The sequence below is a fragment of the Salminus brasiliensis genome, chromosome 1 (assembly GCF_030463535.1).
Source record: "Salminus brasiliensis chromosome 1, fSalBra1.hap2, whole genome shotgun sequence".
NCBI classification, from domain to species: domain Eukaryota; kingdom Metazoa; phylum Chordata; class Actinopteri; order Characiformes; family Bryconidae; genus Salminus; species Salminus brasiliensis.
This window is the reverse complement of record NC_132878.1, coordinates 12,154,387-12,171,542: the sequence shown is the minus strand read 5'-3', so window position 1 is coordinate 12,171,542 and position 17,156 is coordinate 12,154,387. Positions and strand designations below refer to the sequence as shown.

The 17,156-nt window shown below is 41.3% G+C and overlaps 1 protein-coding gene across 1 annotated transcript in view; it reads right to left on the bottom strand.

Moving 5' to 3' along the window:
• Positions 1 to 511: 511 nt before the first annotated feature.
• The window catches only part of spns2 (SPNS lysolipid transporter 2, sphingosine-1-phosphate), a 108,923-nt gene continuing 92,278 nt past the window's right edge, over positions 512 to 17,156 (bottom strand). Inside the window, exons 9-13 of the mRNA XM_072668271.1 lie at positions 16,450 to 16,515; positions 14,514 to 14,612; positions 9,429 to 9,592; positions 4,555 to 4,591; positions 512 to 843 (exon numbers count right to left, since the gene is read on the bottom strand). Of these exons, the coding sequence (XP_072524372.1) occupies positions 832 to 843; positions 4,555 to 4,591; positions 9,429 to 9,592; positions 14,514 to 14,612; positions 16,450 to 16,515 (378 nt within the window). The 3' untranslated portion in view covers positions 512 to 831. The remainder of the gene's footprint in view (positions 844 to 4,554; positions 4,592 to 9,428; positions 9,593 to 14,513; positions 14,613 to 16,449; positions 16,516 to 17,156) is intronic.

Here is a 17,156-nt window from a genome sequence, read left to right as displayed (position 1 = left end):
AGGTAAACACCTCAGGTTTCTCAATTGTATGCACAATCAGGTGAAAAAAGCACAACATATGAAATTAGAGCTAATTATGTTGGCTGACTGCATTGTTTAACTGGCACTGCATTCAATTCAGTAAGTGCTAAGACAAAGAGAGACGCAAATAAAAGTGAAAAAGGGCAAGACACAAGCAAGGAAAATGAACAGGGACCAGACGTTTGCCTGTGCCAGCATTATTAAAGCAGGCTAACCATACAGCCAGTCTTCCATGAGACATCTGAGAGACCAAATATTCCTTCATTTCTATATTTATACAACTGTGGCCAATCAGTGAGCCCTGACTTAGCTGTTGGTGTGGACTGGACCCGTATTGGAATGTGATGCTATGGCACTTGGTGCAGATTGACAGGCAGCGTGACAGGACAGAATGCGTGTCCGTGTTCAGTAGTATGGCACTAAGGAGGTTATGGACCCCCTACCCCAAGCCCCTACCCTTCCCCCTCCCGTTCCCTCCCACTCCCACCCCCACAATGGGCCTTCAAAACTTAACTGTACATTTTTTATTGACGCGAGCTGCCCACTAGCTGATGATCGGCTGCTGTTCTCACGCTGCATCATCTCATCGGTGGGACTTCATCATTCCTGGGCAAGCGAGGCGTCTCATTGGCTCAAGTTCAGGTCAGCCTCCGCATGGTGGACAGAAGAAAATGGCAGCAGTGAAGATAATGGATGGCGGTGGTTGTGGTGTGCAGCATGGGCATCTGGTGGGTCCACTAAACTTTGTATTTTTTCTCTTCATCTCAATCCTTCGGCTCGCTCTTCAGTCCACCCACTCCAGGCCTCCGCTCACTTAGTGACCTACGAGAGAGAACAAGAAAGGGAGTGAGTGAGCGAGTGGTTTCCCAACAGGATGTTCCTGTGTAATTATCACTTAGAAGCCACTGTGCCATCTGTCCGCTTGTGGGTCACACTGACAGCACAGTTCCCCATTCCCAACACTCTCTTTTCAGCCACAGATATAGCGCTTCTCCCTACATTATACTCTAATCACAGTATGGCCTTTATTAAATTTAGAACACAAGGTTCTTCTGATCACTTAGATGAAGGTGTCTCCACAACTGTTGTGATATTTGCCTTTTAATATTCAAGTAGTCAAACTTTCCTGGCCTTTTTTTTAGGTGCTTTCTGTCCCCATATTTGCAATCCTCTACATTACAAGGTTGGCTGAGTCGCTGAAACATGGATTAGAGCTTTATTAGAGGTTTATTGTTTTCTGTATAATGAAACACACAGAAACATACACTGTTCTGGTCAAACCATTGGCTTTGTTGTGGAACAAGCCTAATACACTTAAGTTTTTTTTACATTATTTCATGAACAGAAAGTCATACAGCTCATAATAAGGGTGGAGGTGGTTCAGTATGCAGTCAAGCCACTGTAACGTGATAACAGCTGGTTCAATACAAAGCACTGCTTCACTTAAGGAAATGCCACAAGTACTAAATATTTTTTATGGACTGCATTCATTTAGCCACATTTGTGCTTGCCCTTGTTTGTCACTTAGACAATGAAAGATCATTAGACATTTATCTGCATATCAAAGAACTTGCAGACACAGGCCCATCCAGTGTTTCCTGTAAAATCAAGGGTACTAATAGGGAGTTTTCACCTCTTTGCAGTATTAACAGTGTCTAATCTGTTGGTAAGGCTTTACCCTGTTGTTAGAACATGAATGTGAGGATCTGATTGTATCCAGCCTGATGCTGGATGATCGGTTCTGGATCACAAACTCTGCTGATATTGGTATTGGACTCTAAGGAACACATAGAGCCAGTGCTCCACAGCCTAATGCTGGGGGCTTTACGCCAGCCTCTAGCTGATGCTTGGAATTGTGGAAATGTATGGTTAATGTTAATTTAATGATAATATTTAAAATATTAAAAACAATCGAAATAATATTTAAATGTAATATTTAAACATAATTTCATATCTAAAACCATTCAAAAAACGAAGGTGTCAGTGATTCAAACTGAGTTTTGTTCAGTAGAGTTCAAATGTGTATCTCCAAAACTAGAACAGATTGCTTCTTCGAGGGCCTCTTCTGATGGAGTGGGTGATACTGAGAGATTCTGTGTCTTTCTATGGCCAGAGAGACATTCAGCCATTTAATTGGATCTGGGTTTATCTGATCTCCGTCTAGGACTGCACCAAACACTAATGGATCATAATGCAGCGAGACTTTAGCGATTAGTGCACCTTTCCAGCTGCCTTTCACATTCGACTTGAACTACGTGTCCCCCTTTCTCTGTTACCGAAGAAATTCACCTCATTTATCTTCCTCCCTCGACATGCCTTACATTCTTGTTTCTCATTATAATGTCATCTGTAATAGTCAGTGTGGGGGTTTCCATTGGTTGCATAACTACACAGTTTTTTTTCAGAGAGGGTTCTGACCCCTAAGGAAGCCGTTAATTATATACAAAATTCCCAATTTACATACGCAACCCAGACAGGCCAATCGCATTGTTATATTCTATATGCTAATAACCGCCTCTGGTCGGCCGAGCTTCAGAGGCAGGGTTGATGCGCTGTCCAATCAGTGATAGCTGATTGATTTCCTCTTAAACTGCCACAGGGGAAGGTTGAGTCCAGCTTCATGGGTTGAGTCTACATTGGTTTTATTACCGCTCTCATCATTAGCAATGCAATTTAGCCTCGCAGACAGATTGGCTTTAAATCAGAATAGTAGTTTTTATTCATTAGAGGCCTGACACTGAAGAATACGAAGAGGTGTGTGTATTATGAATAGGACACCGCTGGCAAATATTCCTGCTAAATATTTTCATTCCAATTTGTCTCTGGCTCAGACCTCTATGAGTTAATAACTTATCTCTGCTAACTTGGCTGGGACTCAGGAGGTCGGGGGTTCAATCCCAGATAATGGCTACTGGCTTCAGCAATGCAAGGAACCTAAACTTGCACCAGAGGGAACGACATCTGCAATTTGTTAATGTCAGATGCTTTGGGCAAGTGTCAGCTACTGTAAGTATAATGATCTCAGCCACGTAAGTTGATTTTTCGTCCACGTATTTACTATTATGTTATAAATTAAAAGTACATTTAAGTAAGTAAGAATAAAGTACCTGTGCAGCAATGTATCTTTGGATCTACACCAAGCCATCAATCTATGGAGGCTGTTTGATGATGATGTATTTATTTGAGCCTAAGTGATATAAACTCTTTGTCATCTATTCCAATTGTAAGGAGCTAAAAAATCACTGATAATATTCATTCCCTAAATGAATTTGATCCAATCCTACAACAAACCGAGCCCCTTACTTTCAGATAATCATCTTAAGAGACATGTATTCAATTAAAATATGATAATTTTTAAGATCAGTATGTTTTGAAGAAAAAATATTAAATCAGCATCAACTAATACTCAAGATTTTGATATTGGTATCTCTAATGTAAAGAAATCATTAGGATGGCATTAGGATATAACCAACACACAAACGTCTGCTGACTTATGGCTTCCATGCCCTCCAATGTCAGGTATGGCCCACTATCCACCTGTTCATAAAGTGAGTTATCAGGATCTTTTAGGACCTGAGAGTATGTCTGCTTGTTCTAAAAGAAGTCAACAACACAACACATGGTTCAGGCCACAGAATCTATGTGCGCCCCAAAGCATTACTTCGCATACTTCTTTTAAATAGGTCTAGTTGAGTCAGCACAACCACTCTATGCCTTCGCAAACAGGAGGTCCTGCAGCACAAATATCTCGCCCTGGCACGATAACCTTCCCAAGTGGAGCCACAAAAAACATAAAGAGAAAAGACTGCTCTGGTCATGTTATTTTTAAGCGAGGAACACCCAAAGGTCTATTGTGAGAATCTACAGTTTTGGAAAGCTATAAGTGGTCACAGTTCCTTGTCTGCAGTATACGTTTTTTCCTTATTCTTTCCTCTCTCAATCTTTTCTTTTTGGTGCGAGCAGAGCTCTGCTAATTACACACACAGGCTCGAGCGAAGTGTGAGTGTGTGAGGCTGATAAGAGAAGGAGGAAGGGCAGGAACATGCTGTTAAAAGGGTGCCAGATCCCAGAGTGAGGCCTACTAAACAAACCTGGCTCCCTGGGCCATGAATAACAAGAATAAAATAGAGAGATCAGGTACAACAGAGGTCTACAACCATTGAGGTTAAGACTCATGTTGGTTTAGGATTTTCTATTCTACTCTATTCTAACATTTCTGTAGATGAAAACCCAGCCCTGAGTGAGTCTATGAAGTCTAAGATAATTATCACTAAATTATGTGGTAATGGAATCAAAATGTTGTGAGTAATTCAAGAAATCAAAGGGAACTTTGTTTGAAGTTTCAAAAAGCAGGATATCAGCAGTCCTTTCCTCATTTGCTGTGCTCTCAGGGACCCATAAATAAGCATGAATCATCAAATTCTTTCTGGCTAAATGTCACTGAAATTACAGATTGTGTTAGGAAATTACTTTGAAAGCTTTTAGTGTGGAGATAACAGTGACTCAGTGAAATGCAATTTGACTCAGTCTTACCTTTACTGTAGATGGTGGCCGAGAGAGCTGGTTCGTCCTTGGGAAACAAAGGAAACAAGAGAAAATATGATAAGACTGCTGTTTGACCCTACTGGCTACAATTAGATTTTTTAAAGAATTTTGCATTTTGGATCAAATTTGCATCATGAGTCAGCTTGAAGTTTACAGGACAAGTTCACCCATGCAAAATCCAGGGGCTGTAAAAAAAAAAAAAGTAACAGTATGACATTGATTAAATGAGTGGAGCTCTAAGTTAGGGTAGTACATGGTCAGTTTCTGACCTTGATTCTAATTTCCGATTTTGGGATAAATGGCATGTTTGCTGACCCTGATCCTGGACTTTGCAACCCCTTCTGCTTTATAACCCCTTGTAAGTTGGTATTTTTGTTGACCTGGGTAAGTTTGGTGATGAAGTGAAGAGCATGCCATGCCACACATGCATTCTACACTTTCTACGTTTCTGATCCACAGGCATTAATTATACACTGAAATTTGCCTGATTCAGATGACTACATCTGAGAGTAATTGTGCTGATGTACCAATATGAATCAAGTCAGTTCAATGCATGACTTAAAGGAATGATTTCAAGACCAGGCGGACTGAAACTTGTTGCTGTTGTCCAAAAACTTTATACCTCTTCTTTTTTTGCTCAATTTGTTTTATTCCGACAAAGGAATAAGTGTCAGATAATCGCTTATCTTGGTCTACTTTTCTTTACTTTTCTCCCTCCCCCTCTCTGTATTTTCCTCTGTTTTCTCTCTCTCTGTCTCAGCAGCCACAGTTGAGCAGGCCCACTTCGTGGCAATCTGCTTACTCCAGCCCTGCAGGCCACTAGCACTTCAGCACATAGTTCAACTTTACTTATATACATAGGGTGCCCCTGCAGACACTCGGCTCAATGATGCCACAGCAGCAAAACCAAAGAGACAGATGAGCTTCACACACACAAGTGTGTGTGTGAGAGAGAGTGTGTGAATGCATCTGTGGGCAATGTCGTACCCTGTTCTATAAATGGCTTCCTCTCAGCCAAAAAAAGCTAACAACCTAGAAATAATAACTCACTCTTCGGGCCCTAGGAATAGACGGCATCACGCGAGCCAGCGCTGTTCATTCTGCTTCTTGGTCTTTTATAAATAGAGGGGGATCTCTGAGGACAGCGTGTTTTTGTGTTCATTCCTATTAGAGATATTTGTGAATCGGGAGCTTGCTAGAGAGCTCGAAAAAGCACACAGCTCTTAAAAAAGGCTCCTATTTTTGGCCTGGCTCTGATCCTGTTGTTGAGACGCTGTTAGAAGCATATTATGTAAGATAGTGGCAGTTCAGGGATTTTTTATTTTTTTTTGCAACATAAAGCTTTGGCTTTATTATAGCCTCTTTGAACATTAGCCCATTTGTGGACCCTCTGATGTAGGTATCAAAGCAAGTTTATTAAATGAGTGATCAATTATGAATGCCCCTGTCAGCACTGTAGGGCTGAGCTCAGGAACACTTATCTCTGAGTAGCAATGCTACTGTAGGTGATAAAGCTCTTTGGAATATGCTAGTTCTGAGGAAGTGTCCCTCGCTCTGTATCAGGCCTGCAGTCCTATCTGTTCCTGCTTGCATGGCACAAAGGTTAATGCGGTTAATAACACAGGATGCAATACGGCAGGATGGCTCGCCCTCACTGCGCAATGATGTGGTAAAACCCAAACCACAAGAGCTCTGTAAGTGCTCTCTAAGACTGTGAAGGAGTTCTTTAACACATTTTTGTATTAAACACTAATGTTTTACCTCTGAACTTTACTTTATATACAGTACCTTGTATCCTTATTTTTTGCTGTTTATCCCTTTTTGACATCTAGTCTTAATCTGGCATTAGTCTTACATTAGTCTTAATCTGGCAGTTTACATTGTATCAGAATTTCACAAATGGACAAATAGAAATCCTTTTACATTGACTTCCATTGAAAGCTATTAAGGATTTTTCCTTTTTCTGTAAAGTTACCATTTTGGAGATTCAAGGTTTTTTTTTCTGGACAGTGTCGATACTACTGTAACTCTGCTGTAAATGTACTGTAATTTATGTATCAACTTAATGAGTGATGGCAAATAAATTGAATGACCAGATTAAACATCTAAATAGCTCTTTCCAGTATAACATTTGATACTGTAAATATTAACAGATCAAAGCCTGCAGCATGGTCGATTGACTGATTGATGAAATCCTAGTTTAATCATTGATTAGTACTCTGTCGGGAATAGTTAGCCTAGAGTTCCTGGTTTAAAGCCAAATGCCACTGAGATCTCATCGTGGGAAACTAAGCGGTCCTGGCCTTCAGGGAGCATGCAGACGGCAGGCGGCTGTAGACGTTAGGACTGCCACCCTGCCTAAAAATGTCTCTGACCAGAGTGGAAGGAAGTCATTTCAAAAAGGAAGCAAACACAGGAAGTGAACTTGATAAAACAATGCAAAGGAGAACTGCGTCTTGCGCTCTAGGTTCTGAAATTCTAGTTGCCTTTTAAGGCACTAGGATTCTTGAATGTCTTCAGGGACATGTCTTTCTGTATTTCAGTGCATACAGTGTGTGTTTATATACAGCAATGCGCCAGAACATTATGACCAGTCAAAGAAGCAGCGAATATTATTGATTATCTTGCAACAACAATGCATGCTGGGATATATTATATGGTAACTCAACAGTCAGTTCTCATAGGCAGAAATGAACAGGTATGAAGACCTGAGCAACTTTGACAAGGACCAAATCCTTGAGACCAGATGAATGAGTCACTGCATGTCCAAAATGGCAAGGCTTGTGGAGTGCTCCTGGTCAGCAGTGGTGAAAAACAAACCACAAACCAGTAGCAAGGTGTTGGTGCTAATGTGCAAAGACGTTCTGCTGTAAAATGTTTTAATGATGGTTATGAAAGTGCACCATGCATCAGAGCAGACCATCAGACCCTCAGGTCAAAGTACTGGTAACCTGTGGGATACGCTAAAACAACAAGTCCACAGTGTGGTGTGTGTGAGTGTGTGTGAGGAACCTTCAAGTTGGTAAATAAATATCCTTTAAAGAAAAGTTCTTCGGACATATAAAAGGTTCTTCACACTCCTTTGTTGACCAAATGTGAAGATTCACACAGAAATTGTACAGAACCTTCAGAAGTTCTTCTTTATTTGACTTCTAATTACTTTTCAAATGTCATGCTGCTGAAAAATGCTTCCATGCTGCTCTGAGATCAGCAGTGTGATTTTTGGTCTTGGCACTTTGGTCTTTAGCGCTAGAAGTGCTACTCTAAATCTCATCAGGGGCTATCGACACTAGCTTTGGATATTCAGGATAAATGATTAAGCACTGTTGTAAGTCACTTTGGATAAGATCGTCTGCTAAATGCTGTAAATGCTGCAAATTGATGTTGTTTATTTCCAGGTTTAATGAATGAAATCCAGTTCAGGAACAACCTTAACGTCTGTGGATGTTAAAGTAATAAGATTATCTTCCAGGTAATGACAGACCATTTCTGTTGGTCAGTTTATCACGTCATGTTCACACTGCATACATTGTTAAGGCTTCTAAGTATGATTTAAGTAGGCAGTGTTATGTGATATTGTGTGTGTGTGTGGTGAAAATAGCTTTTGTCAGCAGCGGGGTTTAGCTGACTTACAGCTCTTTGTGCATGATTCTTGCTTTTATTAGACAAAACGTCGCCCTGAAATTCCTGGAGCATGAACTTGTCTGACCACCCTGCTGAAGTGGTTACAAGAAGCCTCTCTTTCATGCTTTCAGTTTCAGATCAGCCCATTTTTGGTCTTAGCATTTTGGTCTTCAGCAGTAGAACTGTTACCTGACCTAATCTCTAGTACAATAGTTTTATACAGTACTGAAAACTGGTTATTTGGATCAGAACAAAAAGGTTAAAGGTTCTGTAAAGAACCAAATGCAACAGTTTTTTTTTGTTATTATGCATTTAAATGGTTTGACAAATCGAAGAACCCCCCTAAAGGTTCTATAGCAATTTTAGGGTTATTGGTAGAATCTTTACATTATATGTATTATATGTAAGAAAGGAGTAAAAGGTAAAGAACCAGATACAACAGGTTTTCCTAGAATATGTAGATCCATGTAACAGTACAAAGACCAGTTCATGCAGTTAAATGGTTTATTGGTTTTGTCCTTGTTTTAAATACACTAATGCCTTTACTAAAGAACCACTGAAGAATCCAGTTTAAAGGGTGTAATGAAAACTCTCCATACCAGTTTTAGAGTTATTAGTACATAATTCTTTAAACTAAAATCTCTGAAGAACCATTAATTGAAAGGTTGTTTAAGGAACTACAAGTGGTTCTTTGATAACATTGGGCAAAGAACGTTTTACCTTTTTTGGCACTTTTTCGTGTATTTTTTTAGGCTTTCTTCAGCACTAGAACTGCTACTTGAAATCTTGCTTGCTGCCAGTAACCCTGAAACCAAAGTCGTTCTTTGAGGAGCTCTTTGTCCTTGTAGAGAACCTGACCTCTAATACTATAGGTTGTTACTCTGCACTACCCTGGGCACATCATTTATGTGGTGCAGAATCTCTTTGTTTGGACAGAAGCAGATTTTAATCTCCCTCATCCTCATGGATTAGCTTGCTCCACCTGAGGCCATTCGAGACAAGGGCTGCCAACGTCTCCTCAATCGCCATAGCAACAGCCATTTTTCTAGGCTCCCATTATGTGGCAAAAAATAAAAAATGATAGCCCTGTTTCGCAGTGCTTAGATACAATGGTGGGGATGTTGGGGGGGCGGGGGGCATTGGAATGTGTGCTTTAAGTGGCACTTTTCATTAGAATAATATTTGTATTATGCACTTTTAATGATGTTTTTGTGATGAGTCAAGGTAAATGCACTTACTGTTTTTCTGCCTTGTCGCGGTCGTCGAGGAAGAAGAGGGCGGTGGCAAGAAAGAACATCCCCCCGAGGACGATGACAAAGGGGCAGAGCATGAGGGCGTAGCCTAAGCTCAGGAACTGCCACAGCACTGACGTAGCATAGCTCTTCTGCAGCGCGTCTGATATCTACAAGAACACACACACACACACACACACACACACTTGCATTAGGAAACAATGGCATAGCATGCTGCTAGTCATCCTTGAGGCCAGTGACCAAATATGGCACTCAAGGATTGAACTGCATTAGCAATTCTTCAAGAATGCCAGTGCAATATCCTTGTGCAATGGTGGCTGAAGGTAATGGGCGATGTGCAAATGTCATAAACACATCGCCTGATCAATAACAAGGTCTCTTCAGCATGATTAAAGTATTGATCAGAGCCTGGGTAGCCTACATGAGCCCCCTGTTAGAATGCTCTGAATACACCTAAAGGGGATTTTCAAGTTTACACAGTAGTAATCTCATGCCCACATATTGAGGTTAAATAGAGTAAACTGGGGCAATGCTATACACTCTTAACAAATAAACCACAACACATACACCTGGTCTAGAGGTGTATACAGCCCACCAGCATTGAGCTGTGGAGCACTGTGTTCTCTGGAATGATGGTGCTTCATTCTGTACTATTGTGATGAGTTGGGGTGGTGATCATCCAACATCCTGACTTCAATAACGCTCTTGTTGCTAAATGCAATCAAATCCTCACAGCCATCCTCCAAAACAAATGTAGTAGAAAGCCTTCTTTCCTGGACAGTTGAGACAGTTACTCAGAGCAGAATAAACTCTTTTTAATACCCTTGATTTCAGTAGAAGCAATCAATGAGCAGGTGTCCCAATACTTTTGTCCATTAGTGTACTTATGGTTATACATGGTATCGACATTACAATGCTAGCATATTGTGAAGCACTGGAAGAGGTGTGTGCTTTGTCACATGAACTACAGGTAACAACACAAACATACTAAAATGATTCTGAGGAAGGACACCTGAATCCCCTCATTTTCCCTCAAAGTGGAAGGGCACTTTGACTTCCATGTTTTGCTAATGTGTTAGCATCAGCACTAACGCATGTCTCCCTTGGGGTGAGAAGGACTGCTGAGTCTAAAAAGTGGGAGACTGTGGTGCGTGCTGCCAGCGAGGTACAGTGTGTGAACTTGGACGTGTGTGTGTGTACATATACTGTAAGTGTGGCTGGCTCAGGTAGGCTGCCAAATCACATTAGCGTTTAGCTATTTCTACTGACAAAATGGAGGCTAGGCTGAGATTATGGAGCTAGCGCGTGTCTAATTACATTTCAGAATAATGTTTCTTTTGCGGTAGATTACTGCTGATAGCTGATTCCTGACGTGATTACATCACCACCCACAATGCCGAACCATATTTTTTACATAAAAGCGGGTATTACAGCTGGGATATTAGGACTGTTTATTTTAACCACTTAAAATGAAACCATCTAAAGTGGTGTAAAATTTAACATTTTATCTGTTAAACAGTGCTTTTGGTCATTTCCTATTTAAATAATGCTGTAATCTACAAATTCCCACAGATATTGCACAGATATCTTTTACAAATTCACAATTTTTGTGCCTTATTAGTACTTTTTTAACACTCCAATGCTTAATACACACTGAGGTGTATTATTCAGTAACCACAGGGACGTCTTTAATAAGACACATGATTGACACCTGTGTTATTTGTGTTATTTTATTAACCCTCAAAATGGCAGGTTAAAGTGCAGCCTCCACACCATGGAGTTATTATGCAGTGTCACAACTAAGCCTCCCCCAAAACACAAAATGAGGGAAGCCCGTTTCTCCTGCAAAAATTCTAAACATTTTTCGGAAGGTTTAATGCATACATTAACATGTGCTACAGATTATGTATGTCATTTTTATCAACATTTGCATTTCTGCTTTGCTTATATGGTATAAAAATATAATATTGCACTGCATGAATTGTGTTTGCATCAATTGTTGGGTTAGTTGTAATATCTGTAGTATTGCTTTGTAGCACAGCTGTTCAGGTTGCTTGTGTGAAAATGGTTATTAATCTTGTTCAAATACTTCTAAAAATTATTTATATATATATATATATATATATATATATATATATATATATATATAAGCCCTACTCTTGCCAGTCAGTCCTGCCAACAGATGTTCACCCTTCATCTCGGAGCAATGCCTTGTGGTTGTTAAGGACAGATCACACAAATGTGCTTATTCTATTCTAAGGACTCTATTTACCCAGGTTTCTGTTATTCTGCAATCATTTGCCCTTAGCCTAGATACAATTTGTGTGTTCTGTGCGTCATCAGTCCGTTCACAGCAGGTCGCTAGACCTTTGGCATGAAACAGTCAAACAACATTTGACGTGCGCTTCTCTCCGCCCTTTGACAGACCTGACATGTGCAAAGCCTCGGCCCAGCCTTTATCTGAGTGGTAAAAGGAAAGAATTCTTTCCTGAAACATCCTAACCATGAATTGCTGGGTCACATCTCTGACACAATGACTGCAAGCTTTAGAGACCTTCCTGAAGCAGCAGCGGTGTCGTGCTCAAGTCATCCTGTGCTTTTTAATTAATGCCATCACGTTGCGTTGTGCCTGGTCAGTTTAAAGGAATGTATCGGCTTGGTGGGACTGCAGCCACACTGAACTTGGCCTTTGACCTACCACAGGAGGCCTCAAAACATACCTGTCAAATCAGACAGGCCAGTCAGACCTTGAGGCTCCCGAGCTGTCAGGTTCAGGAGGTGGTGGAGGGTGCAACAATGCATACTCAATCTGCTTTGGAAACGTCAGGAAATTTGACATTATTAGTGCATTATGTAATTGAGGCATTCAATGGCACAAGTCCAGTCTTTTGTGAGCCAAAAGGCAAGAAAACAACAAAACCGCTGGGTTTGACTTATCTGTGTTTTCTGCTTCGTTGTTTTTGGCCTCTTGAATGTTTGTTCTCACACTTAAAAAGCCTGTTACCGCAGGGAAGCTGTGCATGCTTTGGGGTTTTGATAAGAGCCTTCATGTTCTGGAGGTAATTGCTCACTGAGCTGGCACTATCGTCCGACTGCCTCATCAGCGAGCACTTTCTCTAAATAAATTCTGAGCATCCTTACGGGCTTGTTTTAGAACCAGGAACTATGCAAAACGTCTAAACATATAGTTTTTCATGTAACAGTCTGATAGACTATCCCAACAGAGAAGAGTGGGCTCTGTTATAAAGGATTAGCTGACCTCTGAGCCTGTTTAATTATAAACGCTGAGATTCCTAGAATTACTGTACCAGTCATTCCAATACGATGAGAGATACAAAGAGAAACAAAGAGCTCATTGTGGATACATCAGATTCACTTTTCACTTTTACCTGAAAACCTGTGTTTTTGTGTGTGACTAAGTGGGCGGGGGGCGGGGGGTGGGAGTTATAAGCCAGCTACATTAGAGTGGACTCAGAATGAGTTAACTATATGTGCATCTCTAATATCTATGTCTTTTCCTGTGTTTAATGTATATTACCATTCTAATGTCTGGGTTACTATAAGAGTGAAAAGTCCATACATAAATGGATGTTATCGTGTAAAAGGGAAGGAACTTTGAGAGAAAGAGTAAGCAGAACAATGGAGCTGACCTCAGGGCTAGCTCCCAGGTCAGGTCAGCACCATGCAAGGCAGGGGTTATGAACCTGTCAAGAGCGTGCACTGGAGTTGTTGTTTAACTTGGAAAAGCTTTTGACATTCCTTTGCAGAATGCCAAAAACGCCAAACGGGAGTTGGCGGGGGGGACGTCTGGCCCATTGCTGCAGGCATTTTTCTGCACTGGTGGACATACTGGTTTCCCACTTTGCCCATTCCTATTATATTGTAAACAGGAATTGATTGGCTGGTCTGATTTACCCCAGCCCACCTTTTCCCCTTGATAGCCGAAAGAAAGCACAATAACACTAGGAGCGTAAGAAGTGTGGAATGAGGGGCTATTGTCTGCCAGAGGTGTTCAAAGAGGCCTAGGGAACAGTTTTGTGTATTTATGTCCTTGAGTGTGCCAGTAAGTGGCATTCACAATAGCTGAATCTGCACGGAGCCCTCTGGGTGGGGGTATTACTGGAAAGAGAACTGGCACTCCAGGACAGGAGAGCGGAACTCGTGCTTCTGTTAAAAAGCATTTTTATTTATAACACATGCTGAAGCCTTTACTTAATTCCTCACAACAACTTAACTTTAGGTCACTTGTGATACTGCAGATACCTACAGAGTGTGCAATCTGAATGTACTGATATATAACCTTCAAAGAGTCCATGCCATGGAAAAAAAGTGAATTTCTGATGTAATGAATTTTTGAAATATATGTATTGTCCATTTAGTCCATATGAGGAAACAAGCCTACCAAAATAGTCTGTTTTCAATTATTTGTTTCTGTGATGTCACAAAAATCATTGACCAGCAGTCTTTCAGTGTAGAAAATGTAGAATATAATTTCAGATTAGGCTCCATATTCGTGAAAGAGTCTTGTGTCTTCAGAGTCTATATTAACTGCCTTACTTCAAACCAAGTAAGAGAGTGTATCCTTTCAGGTGGCTAAGCAAAGATTAAGTATTGACTTGTAAGACTGTGGTGATGTACAGCGTATACATACGCAGTCAAACACTCTGCAGTGACACTCAGTACACACAGCAGTTCCTCAACACAGTGACTGCAGGATTCACCACTGCAGGGGTTTTCTAAATGTGGGGGGACCCCATACTTTGAAGGTATTTGTGTTTCCCCTTCCTCAAGTATGCCTGACGCAACTCACCACCTCATTATCAAGCCATCTGGGATCTGGTTGGGGTGTGCTATGGCAGGAAAAATGTAAAAATGTGCAGCGGGTAGGATCACCAGCACTGGGACTGAGCACTGCTGCACTGCTGCACTACTGCATTGCCACACTGGTCTGAGTGGAGCCATTTATATGTGATCAATCATTCTGGTGGTGTTTCAGCACAAATGGGGCGGTGGGGGATGTCCTGTTTGTTGTGTGTGTGTGTGGTGGGGGTGGCAGGGGGGTTTACTTACCAGGCCTATTAGATATGGACTCCCAGCATCCCCTAGTAAATGTGAAGTGAAACCCTGAAAGGCTACTGCAGTGGCTCTTCTGGTTGGTATGACAACGTACTGCAGAGAGAGGGAAAGGAATAGAGAAAATAGGGTGTGGAGGTTAGTGTGCAAAAGAATTTTGACCTTTCACTATCTTGTACATTGCTGTGCTGGTTTGTTTGCATCTAGTTACGGCATTGTACATCTGTTTATATTTATAGTGTGTTGTAATATTAGATCATTTGGATGTAAACTATTATCTAATTTCATTGATTAGGCCTCTCAGACTACAGATGCAAATGAACTGAGTTAATTTCAAAACAATAATCAGTTACAATTGACCTTCTTAGTGAATCACCAATGATTAGTTGTCAATTTGCATGATAATTATGCATATTTTAAATTCTTCTACAGGTCTCTCTTACAGTAGGAAACATAGTCTGATGGACACACCTATTTATGAGTGCTGGATTTGGCTTGAAAGCCCTTTTAAAGGCTTTCCAGTTTCTCTGTATATATACAGTAGTGTTCAATAAGCTCTCAAATACAAATATATGGGTTCTTGTTGTTCAGTTCAGTACAATGATATTACGTAGCCTCTAGATGACTGAATTACTAACATAAGTGATGGTGACATCCCTAAAACAAATAAAACTCAATCAAATAAAACCAGTCCACAGCTCATTCCTGCAGCACAAATACAAACATGTCAGGGGTGCTGGATTATGCAGAGCTTATTCACTTCATTGCCGTCCACTTCCAGCTCTGTCAGCTTGAGTTAAACTGTCTGCAGGTGAGCAGCTGAGTAGAGCCTGACACTGCAACGCTAGTGTCTCTCTTAAACTGTGCACTCTATAACCTCTTAACACACACACAAACACACTCACACTCACACACACACACACAGACACTCTCGGCTGTGTGTCCATCGGGCAGGATAAGAGGTCAGCTGGTTCCTTCGTTTCACAGGAAGCCCCATTTCATTTCAGTCAGTCAACTTTGTGAACTCTGTCGCTCTCTGTCTCGTCTGTTTCTGTCTCTCTCTCTCTTGCTCTCTCTCTGTCTCGTCTGTTTCTGTATCTCTCTCTCTTGCTCTCTCTCTGTCTCGTCTGTTTCTGTATCTCTCTCTCTTGCTCTCTCTCTGTCTCTCTCTTTGTCTCTGTCTCTCTCAGTTTCTCACTCTTACACTGTCACGCTCTTTGTCTCTGTCTCTTTGTCTCATATCCTTCTATTCCTATCTCTCCTTTTCTCACTTCTTTTTTCTCTTTCTTTCTCACCTTTTCCCCCATCTCTCACCCTCCGTCTCTACTCCCCATTTTCCATGTTCTTCCTCTTTCTTTTTGCTGGCATTGCCATATTTAGTTACAGTATCACATGTAATGCTTCCATATTTAAGACATTTCACCCCAGAGTCCCGCTCCTCCCCTCTCTTTTACACAATAGAACTTTGAATTGACATGATTACATGGCAAAAGGAATAAACCCTCGTACGTCAGCACAGTCGCTTTCTTTAGGTTTACCAGTTTTGCCACAAACTGTGTTTATGTAACAGTTTATCCACTTGCCATGTTTATATAATGTAAATGTAAAGTGTCTTTTTTTCAGTGTGCCTTTACGTCCATCCCTCACTTCTCTGCCTTCACCCACACACAAAAACACGGCCTCTCCTGAAACTGTTATTCCATGTTATTTTCCGCGAGTGGTGTTCACATTAAGCTCAATCAGAGGCAGCAATTACGGCCAGAGCTCCACCCAGCCTATAGCAGCCCTATGCAGCCCCCCACACACACACACGCACGCTAGCTAGCACTACAAATAAGACACTATAGCCCGAGAAGATGACTGCACTTTCTGCAAGTGAGAGAGTTCGTTCTCTTTTAGCCCCATGGATAAATACAGGCTTTGCAGTACGTACCATTAAAATGTCCGCCGTTATGGCCCAGTTCAAGAAGAGCAGCGTTTCTCCTATGAAGATGCAGATCTGATGGGAAAGAGAGAGGGAGACAGAGAGACAGTATGTGAAGTTAATCATCTTTGCAGTAGAACACCATTAATTCTTTCACTGGAGAACATACTGATGTCAGCTCATTGTAGGTCAAAGATGAAACCTCTCTCGAATCAAAGCAGAGAAACCCACAGAACTGTTCTGGAATATGAAAGCATGCTATTATGCTGTGGTTGCATCATTTTGGAATGTGATATTAATTTTCAGGGGTGACCGAGCCTGTATTTTTTATCCTACAGACCATAAAACAGAGGCCGAAATCGCCTAAAACGAAGTTATGAATGATTGATGGTGGACACACTGCTCTGTTTGACAGCAGTTTGTTTTTTTTCAGAGCTTTTCTCTTCAGTCTCTGGAGGAAATTAAACAAACTCTCACAGCGAGTAACAGCAGCTCAGCTGCGTCGGCTTCGTGGGACATTCATTGCTTAACGGTGAATTAAAATGCAAGTATTGAGTTTCCTAAGTGTTCGGCGTGGCGCGACAGTGTGTGTGAGGCTCTGAGCTGCAGACACGGCTGGCAGCAGCTGGCACGCCTGGTTAGTGGTTGGTGTGTTTGGGGTCAGATGGACGACTGGTCTGAAAGGAGGGAGTCAGCCTGTCTCTGACAGCGGCCTG